Source organism: Drosophila santomea, chromosome 3R, assembly GCF_016746245.2.
Source record: "Drosophila santomea strain STO CAGO 1482 chromosome 3R, Prin_Dsan_1.1, whole genome shotgun sequence".
In the NCBI taxonomy this organism is placed as follows: Eukaryota; Metazoa; Arthropoda; class Insecta; order Diptera; family Drosophilidae; genus Drosophila; species Drosophila santomea.
In genome coordinates this window covers 7,600,501-7,622,536 of record NC_053019.2, presented here as the reverse complement: position 1 = coordinate 7,622,536, position 22,036 = coordinate 7,600,501, and the positions used below count along the sequence as shown (strand labels likewise).

The 22,036-nt window shown below is 43.7% G+C and overlaps 1 protein-coding gene across 6 annotated transcripts in view; it reads right to left on the bottom strand.

Annotated features, from left to right (window-relative positions):
* Positions 1–22,036, bottom strand: part of LOC120451545 (homeotic protein antennapedia) — a 103,985-nt gene that overhangs the window by 11,006 nt on the left and 70,943 nt on the right. For 3 of the 6 annotated variants that reach the window (XM_039635327.1, XM_039635329.2, XM_039635328.2), the window contains 4 exons: positions 2,754–3,004; positions 1,892–2,671; positions 1,443–1,481; positions 1,083–1,308 (listed from right to left, as the gene is read on the bottom strand). In XM_039635327.1, coding sequence (XP_039491261.1) covers positions 1,083–1,308; positions 1,443–1,481; positions 1,892–2,515 — 889 coding nt within the window. In that variant the 5' untranslated portion in view covers positions 2,516–2,671; positions 2,754–3,004. The remainder of the gene's footprint in view (positions 1–1,082; positions 1,309–1,442; positions 1,482–1,891; positions 2,672–2,753; positions 3,005–22,036) is intronic. The other 3 variants (XM_039635330.1, XM_039635331.1, XM_039635332.1) reach the window with 3 other exon arrangements.

The following is a 22,036-nucleotide window of genomic DNA, read 5'->3' as shown; positions in this document are numbered from 1 at the left end:
CTTTCACTTTCTCCGGGGAAAGTGGCGTGCCAATGAAATTCTATATTTGGAAAGGACTCGCCTGCCTGTCTTTACACCTATTTTGCTGGAAAGGCGGGCACCCACATCCCCACTTATGCAACATCCTCTAAGCCCAGAGCAGAACCACATGCAGTCTGTGTGCTCTACTTTCCAGCTACATTAGTTACGCCTAGGGTTTTCGCAAACCTTTTTCTTGCAGGATTTCGAACTATTGTCAATTTGCATTAGCTGGCAGGACCGCCTCCTGTGCTGCGATCTTCTGGGCAAGCGGAACCCAAGGAGCAGCTATTCCGCCACCTCTTTCGTCTGTCGTCTTTCATCTGCCTGCATTCACCGATTTTCGGATTTGGGAAATTCGCAAATTTGAACAAATGTCAGGTATCGGGTTGTCTTTGCAGATGGATTACGGTTGATGTCAAGCAATTGGCCAAGGCAATAAAGTGAAATTACCCGGACGTGTCAAGGCCAATGCAACGCATTCAAGAATATTTAAGGTAAGAGTATTTGCACGAAGCTAAAATCGCTTTGGGGTTTACAAATTTATTTGAATCTGTTAAGAAACTGAGAAATAGTTTGTTTGTTCCATCTAAAGGTAAAATTGAAGTTTGCTTTCTTTGAGTCAAACAAATTATTATTGCATTTTATAATACAGAATTTCAAAAAACAGAAAATACATAATACTTTCGGGCTGAGCCTTTTGATTTAAATATTTTTCGAATTTTAACTACACATTTAACATGTATAAATGCGTACTTCTTTTTGATCTGCTTGAACTGCTTGTATGACTGCTTGCGTATTGATCTCGCATTAAGCAGTAAACACGCTATCAAGCAGGGGATTTCGACTGCTTTGTACTGCATTGCTTCGCAGCACGAGGCTCGCTGTAAAAGTTATAGTATTATTAACATTAAGGTAATACAGCTCTAGCTGTTGTATGCACAGTTAAGATTCTAATGGGAACTACGACCAATTCTAAACAGGGAACTAACTACTTCAACCCACTACGATAAGAAGAAGAAAAATTCCACTTAATACGTTTCGTGGAATTGTCGATCACTTTCCTTGACACTTACCAAACTGACTTCGCATCCAGGGATACAGTGGAGACGGCATCCCCGAGGACTGCGAGTTCGGGTTTTGGGAAGGAGGCGTGTGTTGGCCAGGATGTCCCTGGTGCATCTGTGGAGGACCCTGGCCCTGGTGCATCATGCCCTGAGGGGGGGCGCCCACCGGCGGAACTCCCGACTGCTGCTGGTACATGCCCATGTTGTGGTGGTTCTGATGGACCTGCGTTTGAGTAAGATTTCAGATTAGTGATATTGCTATTTCAGAGATATATCTTTTAACCATCAACCAGAAAAGAGGTTAGGTTTTAGCGGATGTTGAGGTAGGTGACAAGCGCCATGTGGACTCAATCTTACCTCTGTCACGTCGGGAACTCCCACGTCCGTGTATCCCAACTGCAGGTGCGAACGGCAAAAGCGGCATTAAAAAAGATGGGAAAAGCGTTAAGTGGTTGGCGAGATATGCGTGTGGTGAAAGGATTTCGGTTTGGGAAATTAGTTAAAATAAACAAAATGTAACCTTAAATGTGCCAGGAGAAAGGAAATAAAAATGTTCTAATAAAGAAAGTTTCATTGCTCTGTGTTGTCAAGACCTCAGGGAATTGGGTTCGTGTTCATGTTATAGAAAGCGAAAAAAGTAACTTGTTTTTATTTTTTATACAAATTTTAAGTTCCTAATACAAAGCATTATCACCGATCATTTTGTGGTGTGCCAATAAAAAACATAAATAAAGAATGGTTGCCCCAAAGCCGTGTGCCTTAACCACAGTAACCCATCAAAGGTACAACATAAGATCTGTGCTCACCTGCGCCTGCGGATGTCCCATGTGATGGGGCAGCGTCATCTGGGCGTTCATATGGTGGCCGGACATCTGATCCACCAGCGGAGGGGATCCGCCCTCGGGAACCATGCCCAGTCCGCCGACGGCCGCCTGCAACTTGCAGCTGGCGTAGACCACGGGCTGCTGTTGCTGCTGCTGCGGATGTGTCACCTGTTGCGTCACCTGCGGCAGCTGCTGCTGCAGTTGCTGGGGGGCCTGCTGCGCCTGCTGTTGCTGCTGGTTCTGCGAGGGCTGTTGCTGCTGCTGCTGTTGCTGCTGGGGCACACCCAACTGACCGTTGGTCTGCGCCTGGGGCATGACCCCGCCCACCTGGCTGGAGGGGCTGTCCGGGCGGGAGTAGACCTGGTGCTGCTGCTGCTGCTGGTCCATCCCCTGGCCATTGTAGTAGGGCATGCGATCGTAGGGCGGGAAGCGCGGATAGGGCATGTTGCCCTGGTGATTCGCGTTCTGGCTGTAGTGGTGCATCTGCTGGGCGTCCAGGTCGGTGACCCCGTTGCCCGGGTAGTGGCCATGATGCATGTCCGCCCCCATGTACGAGTTGGTGAAGTACGAGGTCATGCTCTCGCAGTTGTTTGTACTCATCGTCATTGTGGCAGCTTCCTCAGCGTCTGCTGATCCCGCCCCGAGTCCTGATCCTGGAGTGAACGTGATCGTGACTGTGATTCTGCTTAGTGGCTAGTGACTGTGGTGCTCCTGCCTCCCTGTCTGCGTGCTTTTAGCTTCCTTTCTTATATACAAAGTAAACTGGATGGTAAGAAAGACCCAAATTAGAATATTGCTTTGGATATGTCAAAGATATATTTATCCCTTATTGTAGCTTACTCACCTAAATTTACTTTGAACACTTAAGTACAATGTACAGTTGCGTAGCCTAATCTTAGTTAGTGTGTAGTTGTGATGTGAGGTATAAAATGATTTCCGCTTTGCTGTTCCTCTATTTGCTGTCTTGGCCAAAAATGACGAAATTAACCTGCCTCTCGTCTCTCGATTTGGTAAAAACCTCGTCTCCTTGGTGTTCTTTGATCCTTAAGTAGCCTTATCCCCTAGTTGGTATTCCTCAATTTTGTTTTTGAAACTCTGTAAATAATTAAAGGCGAGATTTGATGTTATTTTTGGTGTGCTCATCTCAAAGTATCAATGTATAGTGAATTTTAAAGTGGGATTTTGGCGATTTGATTTCACATGTTCCCTAAGATGGGAGAAACATGTGGAGTTCGCATATAAATTGTTTCTTGCTCGCATGGACGAGTTCTTAAAATTATTCCAAAGTCTCGGCACTTTGCAAGCGGCAAGAGTTTGTAGGGTGTGTAAATTCTGCAGATGTTTCTTTCAAGATTACCGATTATCTTTCGGCATATTGATTGCCAGTGCGAAACCCGAATTAATAAAATAGATATCTTAAAAATGTTTCATAATAACCGATTTGTTATGTTGTCATGTTATACAGGAATTTATACACAACAGTAAGCCCACTGACAACCCTGCAGTCGCCGTTTGATGCAGAAAATTGGACAAAGTCAAGCCAAGATGACGTTCTGGAATGTCCTCCGAGAACTTTTGTAATCCCCAAACCAAGGATCTTCCACTGGCATGCGATTGCCCCCGTTTTCCCCGATCTTGCTCTTGACAAGCTGACAACATTCATTGAATTTATGAATATTAAATCAATTGTGTTATCCCCTTCTGACCTGACATCCTTCCGGTCAAAGTGATTTAATTTCCTGGCTCATTATCACGAGTCTCTGACCTCATAAATCACAAAATTGCCCGCTCCAACTCCAGTTGGACGATAATCCAGACAGAAAGAGGGAGACGAAGAAACACGTTCCCTGCCGCGCCATGCATATTCACATGTCGTCCCGCTCGCTCCGAATTGAGTCTGCGGTGATGGTGACAACCCTGCCGAAAATCCACAGCTAACTAACGGTAACTTGCTGTCGGAAATGAAACTTCCCCGACTTCTATAAAGCACGAAGGTCCAAACAAAAAAAAAAGGGCATAGTAAAATAAGCGGAATGGTAAACTTTAAAGTATTTCAGCTTGGTCCCCTTCCTCTCCTTGCATTGTGTTCGTCCTGCATTCTCTGCGCTTCCTGGTTCCCCTCCATCCGCCACTTTTCCTGGCATTTCCCTTTTGTTAACGAAATAATTTTCTTGCCTCCGACGCTGCCAAAGCCAAAAGCTTCCCTTTCAATTACACATTTCCCAATGATGGCGATTGAGCGGGAGTCTGAGCCTCGGGATGGGCAAAATGGCGCGAAAGGACAATGGGTGCGGCGGAAGGAAGCGTGCGTTCGTGGTTGTGTGTTGAGTGCTCTCATTGTGTACATATGTGTGTTTGTATGTGCTTTTGTGTGTGTGTTTGTCGAGGGCCAAACGGATGCTGGCAAATCGCTGGACTCTTCCCCGATCTCTGTCTATATCAGGCGTGTGGGTGGATAAGCGGTGGGGCGAGGGGTAGAATCAGGGGCCAGAGCCTTGGGGTAGGCAAAGAAACCCACTCAAGCACAAGCGAGATGATAATAATGTCTGATGTGTGTTTTGTCTGTTCTTCCTGTTTTTGCCGCTGCTGCGCCAGCGGGGGAGTGGTGAGGAGTCACATGCCTGCTCGGTGTATGATTTATGTTCGTCTGATGTGATTTATTCAAGCGAAGAAATTGCTCAAATTTGATTTGCCGTAAATGATTTTGCAAGCCTAAAGCGAATATCATTGAGTTTTCCGCTAGCTTACAACTTCAATAATTACATATTTATAAAATAATTCAAAAACAATTGTACTGATTACACATTTATTCCTTTATGCATTTTATTTGAAGAATGTAGGTAAGTCTTACAAAAATGTTTATAAATCTGTTTTCCGCGGTGGCGCAAGATTAGCAACAAATTGAAGGTAAAGTTTGTAATAAAAAGCGATCCTTCCATTTAAATTCATCACAAAATTAAAAGCAGCTCCGACGCCACCTAACGAGAATTCCAGAAACTAACGCATTTACATGACAATTGGCAAAGCTTCGTCAGATTTGACAGCCTGAAAGTATGCCACGTACAATGAAGGTCTGGTAGCGCCATCTACCAGAATGTCAGCGAACTGTCAGCACTCAAATTGAAGTTGACGGCTGGTACAGTGGAGCCCAAGCATAAAACTGCACCAACACGAAGCTTGATACAGCAGGCGTGCATACCAAAAAAGTTAGAATAAACTATAAATACACTTGTTTTATGCTTTTGAGATCTTGTAATTTAAATATCTGCTAAGTTATCAACGAAACATTAGTGTTCTATAAATAAATTTCCACTATGTGTAAACTTAGCATCAATCTCTAACAGTTTTTAAAAGTATTTTATTAATTTATTTTTAGCAGGGTATTATTAGAAATTGGCAATTCAAGATAAAATCATATACATTCGTCCCACTGTGCAATGCCATTGCTCGTGCATTTAGGTTAAGCCGAGACAGGAACCATAGTTTTAAGCCCAGCCCACTTAGCTACGCACACACTCGCAGTGGACACACTTCTGCACACACAAATGCACAAAGTGCGCATGCCATATGGGCAGACCCGTTGCCAGTTTTAAGCCACACACCTCGACAACTGATGGTCCAACCCATAGCGGATCAAAAGTAGATATGTTGGCCAAACGGAGGACCAGTGGACGGGTTATCCATCACTCACAGCGGAGATTTCACCCAGAATTCCGTTAATGAGCACATCAACACATTCCCATCCAGCTCATCCACTCCCACGCATGCGTCGTCCCTGTCTAACCAATGTGTCCGGAACCGAAATGAACACAAATGAAACGACATGAATGACTTCTTTCTTCGGCCATCAACTTCAACTTCAGCCTCAGCCATTTTGATTTGCGACTGCCATCGCACAGTTCAACTTAAGGGGATGAATACTAGGCGTTCGAAGTATTTTGGAAATGGCAAACCTTTTTTCAATTTGTACTTTTTTAGTATCTCGGTATCAACTAGAAGTTGCAATGTATACTTCTATAGTATCTCAGTTGTTTGAGTTTGGTTGGAAAACGCTTTGACAGAATCAAAAAATATTAAATAGGTATTTCAATGTGTAGTTAGATTTAAGTATCTACTCTACGCAATACCAGACTTTTAGGTCGCACTAAGATAAGGCCTTCTTGCCTTCTTTTAATACCTTTTTTAACATTTTTTTTTTTTTTTTTCAGCTTTTAACACCTTTTTTAACATTTTTTTTTTATTTTCAGCTGTTAGACGAAGGAGTCGCCCGTCAACTAATTATTGAATAAATAGATATTTAAATGTGTAGTTAGGTTTAAAAATCGACTCTACCAGTTTTAGGTCGTACTAAGACTTTAAAGTCCATATGAAGTTAAAATTGCCTTCTTTCAATACCATTTCTACCTTTTTTTTTTTGCATTTTCAGCCGTTAGACGAAGGCGTCGCCCGTCAACTGTCAGTTCATGTTCTCGTTCTGGTTGTTCCTGTTGCCACCGCTGCTTGAGTTGCCATTGTTGTCGGCATCATTTGAAGAAAGGCGTCCGAGAGGAAGCGGCAACAGTAAACCCATAGCAGTTAGTGCGTCTCACCTTCAGGTGGAAAGGGGGAGGTGTTGTGTGCCGGGAGGATGTCTCTCAATTAAAGCGAGTCGAGAGAAGCGTTCTGCTCGGCTGCTTCGACCTCTGCCGGCGGCTTGAATTGCTGTTTTGCATTTTATTTAAATAATAATTGGCTTGACTAACTTTTCGCAGCGGCAGGAATGTGCAGAGGGGAAAGTTAGCAAGAGCTGGAAACGTGGGAGGTGGAACGCATAGCAGTGGCCTTAAAAAGATTACTCTTTCCAATTAAGGAAAACACACAAGAAACTCTTCGAAATGGAGGCGCTATTTCAGAGAGTACTCGAGAATAAATCAAAGATTCAATAAATGCCATGATCAACAGTTCACTAGTATTTAGAACCGTCGACTGAAAACTGCTTGTATGGAGGGATTTATTGCATATTGAAACGTATTTTATTTTAACAATGACCTTGGAACCAATCGTACTCAATCCGTGTCTCACTTAGAACATATATACATACATATGTATATTCAATATATTCACCTGAAGAAGAAGACCGCGAAGCACGTGCTCTTTAAGGGTCCGAAAACTGCCAGAACAGTTTATTGTGCCATCAACTAAAAGAGCAAATAAATTTTTATTACCACTATAAATTTCAGGCACTTGAAGCAGCCCACCAAAAACAGAGGCAAACGTAACCCAACAACAGAAAAAAAGCACGAGAAAACCCTACAGAAATTGTACAGAGGCGTATGCCCAAAATTGTTAAGGGGCATCATCAAGAAATATGTTAAGGGTAAATTTTAAAGTGCTGGATACCATTGTGTTGGAGGTATTTTACCCCTCCAATGCGACGCCACTGTGCTGCAGGCCATGGTCAGGTTCTGGCTCAGCCTGCAGGAGGCTAAACCCACGCGATTTGGCGACGTCGACCAGACAGAGACGCCAAGAACAAGAAGTCGAGGGAAAGGAGGGAAAGGAAACCGACGATACGGAAAGAGGGGGATTTGGAAAGGGGCATAAAGAGCGGGGCCAGGGACCATCGATGAGGGGTCTTCGAGGACGAGGCCTGCATGTTTCTCACATTTATCTTACTGCGAGTGCTGCGTTTTATTGCGATTGGAAATTGAGCTTGTCAACGCGGCAGCGGGCAACGCATGGCTAGTTATCGAAACCAGAGGCGGGGAGGGGCGGGAGCCCTTGAGGAGCGGACGGGGGTTCTGCGAGAGGGGTACGAGCTGCAGGGACAGCTGGTCGAGTTTTTGGGTTCCTGGTTCCCTGAGATAATAATAAAAATGTCACTCTTTGGCGATTCTCCACGTCTCTGCCGTCGGTTCATAAATATAGTGCTGCACTAGAAAAAGTAGTTAGCACTCCCATACGATTAAATACAAGATGTTAAACGATTTTAAAAAATACGCCATCCAGTTTTGAAAATTAGAAATGTTTTTAAAGTTCTAACATTCGGAAAGAGATTCGGCAGAGCTGAAAATTTAATGTGCCGTATTTGTTACAGTGGCGTGTCAACTGTTTTTCCCTTTTCTGCTGCATTTACATTTTGGCCATGATCCTGGCCAAGTGGCAGAATAAGGCATTTTCCTGGATATTTAATTGGCGCATATTTAGCATTTACTAATGGACATGAGGCACAGTGTGAAGGCACCTGCCCCAAGTCAGCGGCTCCCGGGGGAATAAGAAACGGGAGGGGTGGAGCGAAAGGAGGGGGCTCAGACAGTGAGCACACACAGAAATGGACAATGACAAGAGCTGATAATAAATCTAATTGACACATTTGCAATGGTTGACTCCCCGTTTGCAATTCCGCCGAGAGATCGGGCGAGGATCTGGATCCCAGATCCGAGACGCGAGATGCAATTAAAACTGCAACTGCATTGCTAATGATCGTGGCAACTCTCTCCGTCTCTCTCCGTCACAATTGCGAATTGTGTAAGAAAAAGCTGGAACAACTTGACAATCTACACGCACACACGAAATACATAAATTTCTGCGATCATATCGAATCATCGATCAATCGGGCGCTGCGGACAGCCATCGATGGACCGTTCCTGCCGCGATAACACCGCAGGACCTCAACCGCCGCTGTCTGCTGCTGTCCACACTCGACGCACTTGAGGCACTCGGACCACTCGGGCCACTTGGCCACTTGGCCACTTGGCCACTCGAAGCTCCCAGAGATCCGATGCCATGCCAGTGACATCCATCCATGTTGGACTTCATCTGTTGCCGTTGATTGGCAGGCAAACGGCGGAGAAAAAAGCTGGTGGAAATTGATTGGCAAAATGAAACATGGCCAACACATTGGGCTCATGTTTGCGATGGCAAAAATGCCTTCATTACAACGCGCAATGCGTAAAACGCAGGCCACGCATGCGCATTGCTTTTGGATGCTGGGATGTTTGGATACTCGGATGCTCGGATGCTCAGAAGCTCAGACGGTCAAATGCTCAGATGCTGACTCCTCACGCGATCCTTGGGATCCAATCCACTATCTCCGTTTGTCACCGCAAAGCCACTCGTTAAGTGCAGTGGTTGGCTCTGAAATATATTGTGCTACAATTGAATTGTTAAGTGCCTGGCCATCGGACCGGGTTGCGTGTGAAAATTATAATTTCCTGACCAGTTTTGGTTCCAGGGCTGCTGCTGCTGCTGCTGCTGCTGCTGACCCCAGCAAACAAGAAACAAGAAAAAATAAATAAATACATTGTATGTAAAAGGAAAAACACAGAGAGCCAGCACAGCAATGTTGTCAACAATTTGCAAAGGTTTTTATGTCGCTGCGGTATCGCAATCAACCACGCGTAGAAACATTTAAGTGGAAGGTAATTAAATTTCGTTTTATGACCACTAGCCGTACAGAAACGAAGGGAAATTGGTTGCGCCACGAAAATAAATATTGTTTAAGCGCGGAAAGTGAAATTAGTTGAGCTACAGCCAAGGGAAAAAGAGTTGAAAAGGTCACCAAAATTGGTTGTTAGCAAGGCGCAAAATACCGATTTCTCTCTCTGATTTCACCCGAATACTTTAAGGGAAAACTCTTCGCAAGAACCTGTCCTGGGAGACCCCGCTGGTTTGGGTTTACGAAAGCCAGCGGGTGTCAAAGGTGAAAGTGCAGTGCTGCAATGGTGCAATGGTGCAATGGTGCAATGGTTGCATAAGGATTGACGCAGATGATGCAACACCCGAAAAGGACCTGGTCAGGTAACCGCAATAAAACGCGCAAAATTCCCGAACTCCCTGCCTTGAGCATAACAAAGAAAATAGAGCAATTAACCTGGCCTACGTGCTCTGGGTTTGGACCAGTCTCAGAGTCACAGGCAACTCTGTAATTTGCTTAATTGCCTGTTAGCGGCAAAGATTATCTAGACTTGCTTTTCCGAAAATGCGAAAATGTGACCCACGCAACTGAGGGACTTCGCTTCGATCAATTGCGTGGAAAAGTCACAAAGTCAACACGTAATGTTCCTTCCCTAATTGAGGCCAAAAAGCTTTGATTAATCAACTACGCAGCAATCTATTACACGTTGAGTTTATTTGGCCAGAGTCATCGACAATCTATCAAAACGATCGTTTTCGTAGATTTGTGTGTTCTTAGACTACATCAGCGCTTTAACTCCCTAGAACTACTCACATTGAGGCCTTTAATACATTTAACCAACTTAAAAACAAGTAGCTTCTGATATCGTTTTGTTGCGGTCTTAACCTTCTTCGATTATCTGCCGTCGCATTAGCAGTGTCAACTTCATCTGCCGCCATGTGCTCCCGTTTCATACTTTATTTACTTATTCAAATCGTTGAGACTCCCTCCCTCTGACCCACTACCACTTTCCCCGCTCTCCTTGGGAAGCATTCAACTTTGCCGCCTGACACTTTTGTGACAGCGACAAAAACTTTTGTTCTATTTTCCGCAGAACAGAACTGAAACGAACAGAAGCCGGCGACGAGAAAACCCTCGACAGCCAGGCAATGCAGGCAACATTGCAAAAATGCTAAAACAAAAGGCTGGAAAAAGTCTATATGTACGAGTATAAGACGTTTCACCCCCCAACTCGTGGCGAATGTCATGACAGGCTCAGTGACTTCGGGACCCGGCAACCAACTGAATTGCTGACTAACAGCCTGTCGCGAAATATGAGTCCATTTCAGCAAAAGAGATACCGCAGCGGAGCGAACTGCGATTCTGGATTCGGTGGGTAATCGCACACAAGTGCGAGCTATGAGGCATTCTGCTAGGTTCTACTTTTATCTAAATATTCGACCAAGCTTAAGTTTTTTTTCGAAATATGTAAATGTTTGAAAACATTTCTTACTTTCACAAATTAAATATTTAGACAATCCAACCATGATGACATACAGAGCTGGTAAGTTTTATTCTATATTCTAAGTCTCTATAAATTGGAGACATTATTTTAGTTTTCAGATGATACCTTTAGTTGTAACTTTGAAATTCAACAACGTGCATCACTCAGTTATTTTTTTTGGTGCAAACTGTTCCGAAAACAGTCCAAAAGGGCTGCCTGGTGACAATGATGATGTTGCCCCAGGGCCTGCCCCGTAATCCCCAACTGAATCCTGCTGCCGGCTTTCGCACCACTGTGCGTGCACGTGCTTAAATACTTTGGCATTACCCACCGCCCACCGCCCACCGCCTACTGTCACTCCCCCCTGCCCCACCGCCCATGGAAGTCTTCGGGATGTGACACAAAATGCCGCCATCGTCGCTGGCTGTCATCATTGTCTGCTTTAAAGATTACACAAAATATTTGTAAAAATACAAAACAGAACAAGGGGTCCCTGCCGCGGTGCGGGCGGGAAAATAAACTCGGAGCTTTACAAAAATAACAACTGCGGAGGCAGAGCCACAACAGACAAAGCGAAATCAAAGAAAAACAACGCAGCAAAACGAGAATGAGAACGAGGAATACACGAAAATATTTACAAAATATTTTCCACTTCAACGAAATGGAAAACGCGACCGCCCCAGTAGCCGCCATACTGCCACCTTCTGCCGCATAGCTTCTGCCTGCCTTGAGTTGACTTGGCTTTTGTCTGCCCATTTTCCCATTTCCCATTTCCCACTTCCCATACCCACCCCATTGCGCTCCACTTCTTTTTGGGATGTCTCGCAACGGCTCGTTGGCTCTTCTTTTTATCTCCAGTGATGCCAGGACCTTGGACTCCAATTACTAGAGACTGATGTGAGTTGAGATGTCCCAAAAGTTAACTAATGCTATTAAATACATTCAGTACGATAACTTTACTTTACTTTTTGTTGCAGCTTAGAAGACTTTTAAGTATTTTAATTACTTGTATACACATATTTATAAATGTACTTAAAGCTGAAGTGGATTGTTTTTAAAAATGCCAGCTTGCCATCGCTGCTTCTCACCGCTTCAGATTCGGCTTCAGCTTTGCTGCGGCGCCGACTGCCAACGAGCGTGAAATGCAGCAGCAACGCAGATGCAACTGCAGCAGTTGCACATAGCAACAAGAAAAGCGAGAAAAGCGATCCGAGCAACAACAAATTGCTTAAGTGAACTTGACTGAGAAATCGGCGGCAGGAAAAATGCGGAGCACAAAGTGCGACAAAACGCTACAGCAAACGAAAGTTGAGCAAATAATATAGATGGATCTGAATAGGTCTGGCACACTTTTTTTATACACATTCGAGTGTGTCTACATATGTGCATATACTCATAATTGGAAAACGAGTTTGTATTTGATTTTAGGTTTTCTGTTGTCTGGACTGAAGCCTGAAGAGGAATAGAACTAATAAAATGAAACATTAACTAGAATTAAACATTTTTAAATTAACTTTATCTGGCATATCAAGAGATTAAAGTTGAAAGTCAACAAAAAATAAAAAGAAGAGAGTAGTTTGCAGTCCACAAAACCTTAATGCTCCTCCAGGGTTAATCCCTTTCGGAGCACATCCCCCACACATTGCCCTCGGGGGACTGGAAACTCGTCCTCGTCCTCGTCCTCGGACTCGCCATGATATGATAATTACATGGCGCCACAAAATAGAGCCCAGGGAAAAGTGGAAGTGGAAATGGAAATGTGAAATTCATTTTCATTTAGCGCTGGCCGCAAACTTCAACGCGACCACTCAAAATATGAAATGGAAAATGTGTGAATATTTTATTTGCTTTCAGCCAAACTCCATTTTCCCTCCGAGCCAGATTGTAAGGCACATGTGTGGCAGCGGCAACAACAACGAGCTATGTCAATGTTAATTTAGCCAACGCCACAAAAAGAGTAAAAAAAGAAGCCGAACAATTCCATTGGGCATTGTTAGCTTAGGCAACCTCCTACTCAACCGAAAGCCAGCAGCGGCTGATTTCACATGTGGCTATGTCAACTTTCATGAAATTAGTTGGCAACATGACGAGCTGCCAGGGAAATGTCGCCGTATCCGCCACGAACACGCCCCTCCGAGGGGCGTCTCTACAGCACTGAGAGAAAATATTGGCAACCAAAGGTTACCAAACGAAATTTGTGAAATGAAATTTAAATGTTAAATAGGTATATTTTATACCAAACTACACTCTCTCAGTCACAATAAGCTAAGCATAGTAAATTGTATTAAAATATAAAACCCTGAATACAACTCATTGTATTGCGCATTCTTCTCAGTGTTAGGCTGTAACTTTGGCTAATGCGCAGCTGACAACGGGCCACCAGCCGACACCTTGGGGCAAAGTAGTTTTCGCTGTTTGGGAACCAAAACCAAAAACCACACTGAGCCTGCGTCCGTGGGGATTACAATCGTAGCCGTGAGTGAGTGCTCATATATCCATGTGCCGCACTGTACACGTGTTGCAGCAACGCCACAAAGCACCGCAGAACGCAACAGAACGCACCACAACGACCACGCTGACGGCCCTGCCTGCTAATTAAAAAATTTCCCGCACCTCGTCACCACCCACGCCTATTTCCAGTGCTATTTTCTCCAGCCATTTAGTCTAATTATTACAAATGGACGAGGGGCAGGGCGCTACAAGAGACAAAATGAATGAAAACTGCACAGAGAGTTTTCACGAAAATGCACTCACAAATTCATTAAAGTAATTAAAAGGCCATTTGAATGCTTAAAAACAACTCAGTTGTTACTACAACTTTTATTCTAAAACTGGCTAACAGTGGAACCTGCTCACAGCACAAAGCCAAAACATTTATGACTGCAGTCAGAAGATGTATTACATTTTAGAAAGTTTAGATGTATTTATTACCTATTTTATTAATAATGGATTCAGACTGCACGTGCATTTAAAGGTCCACATTTTTCATTTTAATTTATAAGAAAACAATGGATTTGGACACACTGTTCTATGTGTTGGTTCCAGTGAACTTTGCCGTTGTCTCAGGAATCTGTTTTTCCTGCATTTCAACTTTGGCGTGACAAACACTAACTACTTTGCTCCCATTCTTTTTTCCCCACCCTCCCAAAATCCAAACACGAATCTGTTTAATCGATAAAAGCATTTCAACTGCAATTTGGCTATCGCTTAGTGCGAACATTTAGCAGGACGAGTAAGCAGCCGAGGGGAAGGGTAGCAAAAGTATCTAAAACTACTTTGCAGATACAATATGGTGGCAAAACAGCCCCCACACACTGAAACCGATAGAAATAACACTAGCTGAGATTTCAGATCTCTCCTGTAGCCCCCATGGGAAAATTCAGCACATTTCGAAGGCCGAAACTGGGCTGTAGGTATTTATTTTTATGCGTGTGTGCTACAGTGGAAATTCAACTAAGTTAAAAGGAAATTTGTAGCTGGAACACATTTAATTTGTATTAAGTGTGTCTGAATTAAATTTGTTATGCACCCGTTTGAGCTTCAACTGAAATATGTAACTAAAATGATTATCTAGAGCACTTAAAATCATTTAAATTATCAATCAGCAGCGACAAAATATTTCTTTCCGTGCAGAAAGGAATTTTAAGATCCATAACCGAAACTAAAACTGGCCAGGCACCCAGCCGATAAGGTTAGTCCAGTTTCGACTTGGTCCTCCTCCTGACCAGCTGCCATATGGATGAATACAAAATACGGCAGGCAAAAAAAAAAAAAAAATTGGAGGTGGAGAAACGAAAATGGCATTAGAACATCGTAATCGCAGGCACCACAAAAACCGGGTGGATTTTTCCTCGATTCTTTCTTGTTCAAGCCATGCTGTTCGGTTCGAATGGGAAAAACAACCCCGTCCAAAATGGGGTAACTCAGTGCACATGTACATGTATGTGTGCGATATTGTGGGGTGGTTTTCCTTTGCCGCGCTCGGGCTCAAGTTATCCCATCTCCCAGTTATTGAAGTTTTCCTTTCGCTTTTCCAAACACAAGCGGGGAAATTGCAAACGCATTTAATTACATTGTTCGGGGGTTAGGAAATGAGATTGAAAATAGTTTACTCTACCGTGAACTGTTCACTGTTATTGAATCTTTCCGTAAAGCGTTGAAGATTTACCTGAAAAAGAAGAAACAAAACATATTAAATATTACATCCATATATGGAAGAGGAAAAAAATAGCTTATAGTTTATTTTCTATACATTCGCCCAAAGCCTATAACAATTATCCACTGCTTCTTGGTAATTTTCAGCTCAATTGGCTTCGATTCAAACCAATTAAATCATTGGCCAGCATTAATTTAGGAAAGTCACTTGCAGCCGAGAGAACACATCAACGGCAGCAAAAGTCACAAGAGCGCAAAAATTACTTAATTAGTTGGCCAGCAGCAGAAAGGAGGAAAAAAGCGGTCCACGGCAAAAGTGTAAATTGAATGAAATATTCATGCGAAAGCGAAGCCCAGACTCCTGCCTTTCTGCCTTCCATCCACGGTGTCCACCAAAATTGGCAAGTGCGAATGCCAGGCTGGTGTTTTATTGAATTGAAAATCTCATTATCACCTCGCTGCATTCTTCGAATGCATTCGAGGGGGAAATCGGTGCAGAGGAAGCTGGGTTTGGGACCAGTCAGGCCAACGCTCTTGGCAGATACTCGCAGCTAATTATCGTAATTATTGCAAATTTACAAATTGATATGAAATTGATTAGTGCCCCTTGGACGTGGATGCTGGACTGGGACTGGGACTGGGACTGGGACTGGGTGCTGTGGATACAGGTGCTACAGGTTTCGCATCCTTCTGCTCCAAACTGGTTTGTTATGCCCAAGTGCTAGCCTCATTGAAGGTGCCGAAACGGACAGGGAGAATCTCTTTGAATATTATTTAATATAAATAAGTTATTACATAAGAATCAATACCTTAGTACTGCGAATGTTGTTTTCTTAGCCTTAACAGATTTTTAAATTAATTGCTATTACTAGTCGTATTTACAATATTTATTCGACCGTCTAAAACTATATCGTGAAATTACAGTATTACAGCTATTCATCTGGATCCAGTTCAGCCAAAACAAAGATCTCTGATTTAATAATAATAATTTTTAAAAATTGAGAGCAATTTTTAAAATCTGTAAATCCATACTGAGAATGGCGGCACTGTGGAAATCCCTCAATTTGTCCACTCGACTGTCACATTGTTTGCCTCCATTGAGCGGGAAGCAGGCACAGTAAATTTTCATGGCGAGAACAAATTTTTCAATTAAGCCATTAATTCACTTCGCGCCACACAAATGCAAACGCACACTGACAGCACACAATCGAAGCCACACACCAACACACACTCACACACAAACACACTCAATAATTCGCAGTGAGTTAAAGCCATCATCATCGTCTTTGATCATCACGAACCGCATCCTCGCCGCCGTCGGTTCTTCTGTCGCATTATTTTATTAAGCGAGCGGAGTCTCCTTCTGTTTTTCTCATCCCCATTGAAAGGCCGCCCTGCCACACCCCCTGCGCCCCTTTCGCTGCGAATTCCGCTTGTTGTCCACTCTTACGCAAATTTTATTCATGTTCGTCTCCTCCGCTTGGCGTTCCGTCCCCCGTGTCGCTTTGTTCCCCGCCTCTTTAGCTTTGTCCCCGAAAGCTGGTTAAGAAGGAAATAAACAAGTTTTCGGTTTACTGTTTGAAGCAAGAAGGCAAAGAGGCAGAGCCAATTTTCAAGAATTTTGATTTGAATTAATTGAAAGCAACCGAAGCACTTAAAGATTCGTATGAGCGCAATTTCTCGGACCTTAGAGCTGATATAATTTTTAAAGATTTGTACAGAATCTTCAAGCAGGAGGAGAGATATTTTTTATATCCTAACATAAAAGAATCCAGGTCCTTGTAACGCAATCATCCAACAATCGACCGCCGACCGTTAATGATTTTCAACACCTTTGCAACGAGCCACTGCTGGTATCCCCGCCTCTTTTACACCGCATGTGTCTGTCTCCCTCGCTCTCTGTTTTTGCTGCCTTGGTTGTCGTCGTCATATTCATATCGTCATACACCCCGTGGGTGTTCATGCAAATGGTTTACTTTTCACCTGCTTCCTTTTTGGCCAAAATGCCCCGCAAGTGAAACGGTGTGTGTGTGTAGGGGCTTATATTCTGTACTACTCGTAACTATGTAAAATATGTAGAATGAATATGCGTGCCGTTCGTGGTTGCTGTTGGTGGAAATTGCATGTTATTAGCCGCATACACGATCCCTTCCACTGATAACAAAACCATATTTTATTTATTCTCCCGATGTGGCTTACTTTTTTATACGAAATTTGCGAGCTTAGACATTTTATTTGCCAACAGCCAACAGCCAACAACCAGCGACCCACGAGCCACGTTCAAGGGGGCGGAATACGAGTTTCGGCCGCAACAGTGTCGCAGCATAATAAGAAGACATTATACCAACAACGGTGGCAGCAACAACGGCCAAACGGCAACAACGGTAGGCGAACGAACAGGAGCGGTGGAGTTGGGGAACGGACCCCTAACTTGCGTGCTAACATGCAATTTCAATGTAACCAACCAAAAATGCAAGGGGAGCGGGTGGGGTGGTGAAAAAAAAAGACCCAGAGCTGTAACACGTCTATAAAGAATTGGGAATAAGTTCGAAATAGCAGCGAGATGTAATGACGAACTAAATCGCTAAAATCAGAAATTGAATATTTTAGACTTCAAATTAAACATAGATTTACAAAGAAATTCAGCAAAACACACAGCTTATCGAATTTTCAATTTCTCATTGCAGCTTCGCCTCCTATTGCCTTACACATAACGAATATAACGTATACGCCACGTGTAACGCAAACGTATCAGACAGTTAACCGTTTTTGGTCCTGTATCGTTGGTATCTCAGAAAAACCCTCTTTCTACCCACCGTCAGTATGCGTGGGGGGATATCCTCTGCGAAATCCTAACCGTAGCCCGCAAAACTTTTCTGTTTGTTTATCATTAAGACATTTTACACTTTACACGGTTGCCCTTATAATCTGCCTGCTGTCATATGTGGATACTACACATACTATCTGTGTGTATGGGGTATTACGTGTATCTTCTGTGTGAGTGTGTGCGGGATATTGGCGGCGCCCGTCGCCGTTGGCTGTTTGTGGAAAGGATTACAAGGCGGCCGCAAACAACTGCGACTGTTAACTGGTGGCAGGCTAACCAAACTTCAGCCACTTCTGCTCCACTCCTGCCTGTGTGTGTGTGTGTGTGTGTGTGTGTGAGTGTGCTTCTTCTCGCTCGCACACCTCCTGCTCTGCTAGCTGGCTAATTACAATAATTTTTCTAATGTCGCTGCGGTATAAATTTGTAACGTGACGTGGCGATAAGCATCTCTGCTCAGCGACGGAGTTCGTCGGGCCGCAAAACAACATGACAATTTCCAGAGCCTTGGAACACGAACATGGAGGAGCAACATGGAGTTGGCCAACATGGACAAGGTGGCCATCAGCCTGAGAAGCAGCGGCTCCAGCAGAAGCCGGCCTCAAAGAAACTAAAACAGAGCCTCGGCCAGAAACGTGTGCAGCGATAGACATCAGGCGAATCGCTCGGATCGTTGTCAATCAGCGGCCTCAGCCAGGGCATACACTCTCAGAAAATAACTACTAAGAAGGAGAGTTGAGTTTTTAATATAAAAATTGATATTGGTTCGTTTTATGAAGCATATTAAAGCATATTATTATATGTAGGCAAATCAATTTAGTTTCTAGCATGACTAGAGTTCTTTGATTTGTTTGTCTAGCTAAAGCTCAATCCGAAACTCTTTCGCAGTGCCCAACTTTATTGGAAATGCACAATGGACGTGCAGACCGCTCAATCGCTCTACGGTCTACGTTCGTACCGCCCAACTTCCCGCCCGAAACGCCCGTGAGTGTTGGCAATGTGCGCCGCCGGTGGCATTTAACCGCTGTAAATGAGTTTATCTGGCGCAATCAGCAATTTTCGGTATCCGCTTTTGTGATGTCGCTGCGCATGTGCAGTTGAATGTTAATTAATTGAAATGTACTCGAACTTACAGCGCACAGCGGCGAAGAAGACAGCGCCAGAGCAACAACAATGCCGGCAGCCCCTCCCCCTTTCGATCCCCCCCACCGCCCCTGTGGGCTCCCTATTGACAATCGCGATCGCCGGGCGATAAGCAAATTGCAGGCGCTGCAGTTCAAAGGAAAACGACAATTATGCGCCGCACTCAGGTCTCGTTTTTTGTACATGCTTGAGTTTTGGTTAACTTCTTGGGGCTTTGGGGCTTGTGTCGCGAATCGAAACAAAAGCCTTGCGTTGGGGCAAAGGCTACAAAAAATGGCGATCAGTCTGGTAGCAGGGAAGTCGTCGCTTCATGGAAAAGCAAATTAGCTATGAAAATGTCGAGCAACATAAAAAGACTTGAAGTAACGCAGTTACTAATTTTTACTAATCCATATTTATTAAATACTCGATTATTTATCAAGGAGTCGGACTATAATAATACTACGAATCGCACAATGAACACCAATGGAAACTTTCAGCGGTCTGGAAGCTTTGGAGCGCACTCACATGCTCCATATTCTGGGTTCAACCGGATTACATAATTCCCCTTAAGCCCTGTCCGGCTCCTTCTTAACCCCATCCTACCCACAACAATAAGGAAACAACAGCAACAACAACAGCGAACAGATCATGGAGCCTACGTCCACTCCGAGGCTAATTAAGTTATTGGCTGCACGTTGGCAACTTGTTGCGGCATTTGGTTGACATTCGAGTGCAATTGACTTAATCCCCAGTAAGCTGTGGCCCGATGTTGTTGCCGCCAGACTGCAGAGTGCAGCTGCAGCTGCCACTGCCACTGTGCCACTGCCACTGCCCCAAAGGTGCACTATTGTGCACTCGCCTTATTTGTACCGACAACACAACAGCAGCAGGAACATCCACGACAGCGGCAGCAGCAACTGCAACAGCTACAACTGTTGCCACTGCAACAGCAACATGAGCCAGTGGATCCACTGCGTTGGCGGTGGATTCCCTCCGCTTTTCCCCTCCTTTCCGGCCTTGTATGTTAATTTGTTTTGGGATCTCCTCAGCAGCGTCTAGTTGGGCGCGTGTCATCATTAACGTGGCCAACATACCCGCGAACTCCCTTCTCCAACTCCGGCATTATTGCCTGCCCTTTCACATTGTTCCCGCTGCATCTTGGCCAAAAGAGAGCTCAACAATGGCAGTTGCCTTAATGGAAAGGCTAACACCCGCGGCAACAACAAATGACCCGGGTAAATAAAATAATAGGGATGCACATCTAAATTTTAGGAGGGGCAGACTTGGAAAAGAGGTAAAAAAATAAACTTTTAAATTAAGAAAGATAATCAGCAATCATAGAGAAATGTTTATAATAAAAGAGAGGTTTTAGGGTTCACTTTAAAGTACTAAAAGTTCGTTTTAGTTAAGGGAATATATTAGTAAATGCATGAATATTCAGACAAAACGAAGTTTATATATACTGTCCATAAGTTTCGTGCCCGTCTCAATAATTATGCCGCCCAAGAAACAAACTCCACCTTTTAAACCACACATCAGCTCATCAGTGCTTTTCTCCCACATTTGATAAATCTGCGAGTCCGCAGCTTTAAATTAAGGCAAATTAATGGCTATTCACGGGCAAAAGTTAAAATCAATGGGAACTAGTTGGCCGACTGAAATCTGGGCCAGCAGAGGAGAAATAGCGAATAATATCGCCGAAATGTCGAACGGATCTTCCCAAGCTGCCGTCGGCGCTTTGATTAAGCGCTGTGACATTTCTATCGCTTGCTGCAGATAAAGGGGAAAAAACACAGAAATTGAAATTGAAATTAATGCCAGATTGATGGCAATCGCTGGACGACATCGCTTGTCGTTCCATATTAATGGACACCGAGAGCGCCGGAGATTATCTGGCCATAGCCTTTGATCATTGGTGGCCATGCAAAGAGTGCTGCTTCTCGAAGTGATTTTATAATAAAATAAAGCGAAGCGCATAACATGGGTAAACTAATTGCAATGCCGAACTGCAGCTGACGACTGCAAGTCTGACTGCATTTGCATATGGCAGATACTTATATTACAGCGAGAGGTTAACAAACGACTTGTGACACTGATGACTTCATCAAACTTCAATTGGGATATTAAAGAATGAATTCTGTGTTCATGTTCTCAAACAAACAGGGTAAAATGTGTTTTTCAAATTGGAACATAACCATATAAACTACATTGTAGTGCATACAGTTTGAAACTAATTGTATTGTCGGACTACAACTGACAACTGCATGCATCTATCTGTATGCCGTTGGTAGATACTTTTGTGGGAGCGAGAGATTATCGGACGACAGGTGACAACGACAGCTTCATTATAATGCAATTAGTGGGGCTTATGGCAAAATTAATTTTTAATACAACGCGCTGCGAAAACTGCAAGTGACAGGAGTCACATGAGAGGACACAAAGGACTCCCACATGGGACCCACACAAAGTACCCCCTGTGCAAGCTCAACTTTAGCTGACAGCCTGCACTTGTCCGCCCCAGGCTCTTGGCTCCCTACTCCGGCATATATATTGTATATATACATATAAGCATATAGTAGTCGGCAGTCTGAAGTCTCCAGTTCGAGTTGTTGGAGTGCGTGTGTTATTCAATATAACAGCATGTTGAACAGCACTAACAACAAGCAACTGCAGCGACTTCGAGGCACGCTGCAAAATCTAACGAATATGTAAACGATATGCTAGAAAAATGTCAGTCAAACTGTCGCTTCCAACACACGCGCAGCAGCAGCAACAACAGCAGCAGCAGCAGCAACATGCATGGCAGCAACAACATTTAGTCACTTGATGCTTATATTGAAAATTGTTCTCTGCACTGCATTTTGCAGTAGTTGCATCCGACGTTTACTGCTACGTTGCAGTGAAAGAAAGGCGCTCAGATAGTAAGGGTATTTAAACACAAAAAAGTGCTCTTAAACAAAGTGCATATGTAAATATGTTTATACAACTTAAAAAAATTACTTATGGGAGGCATCTTCAGAAAATACAATACATTACATGACTAGTTAAGGAAAATATGTATTAAATAGATATTAAATCATCATTAAGTAAATGTTAGGAATGCAGAATATGGTTAGATAGGGTTTATAAGAACACTTAATTCCT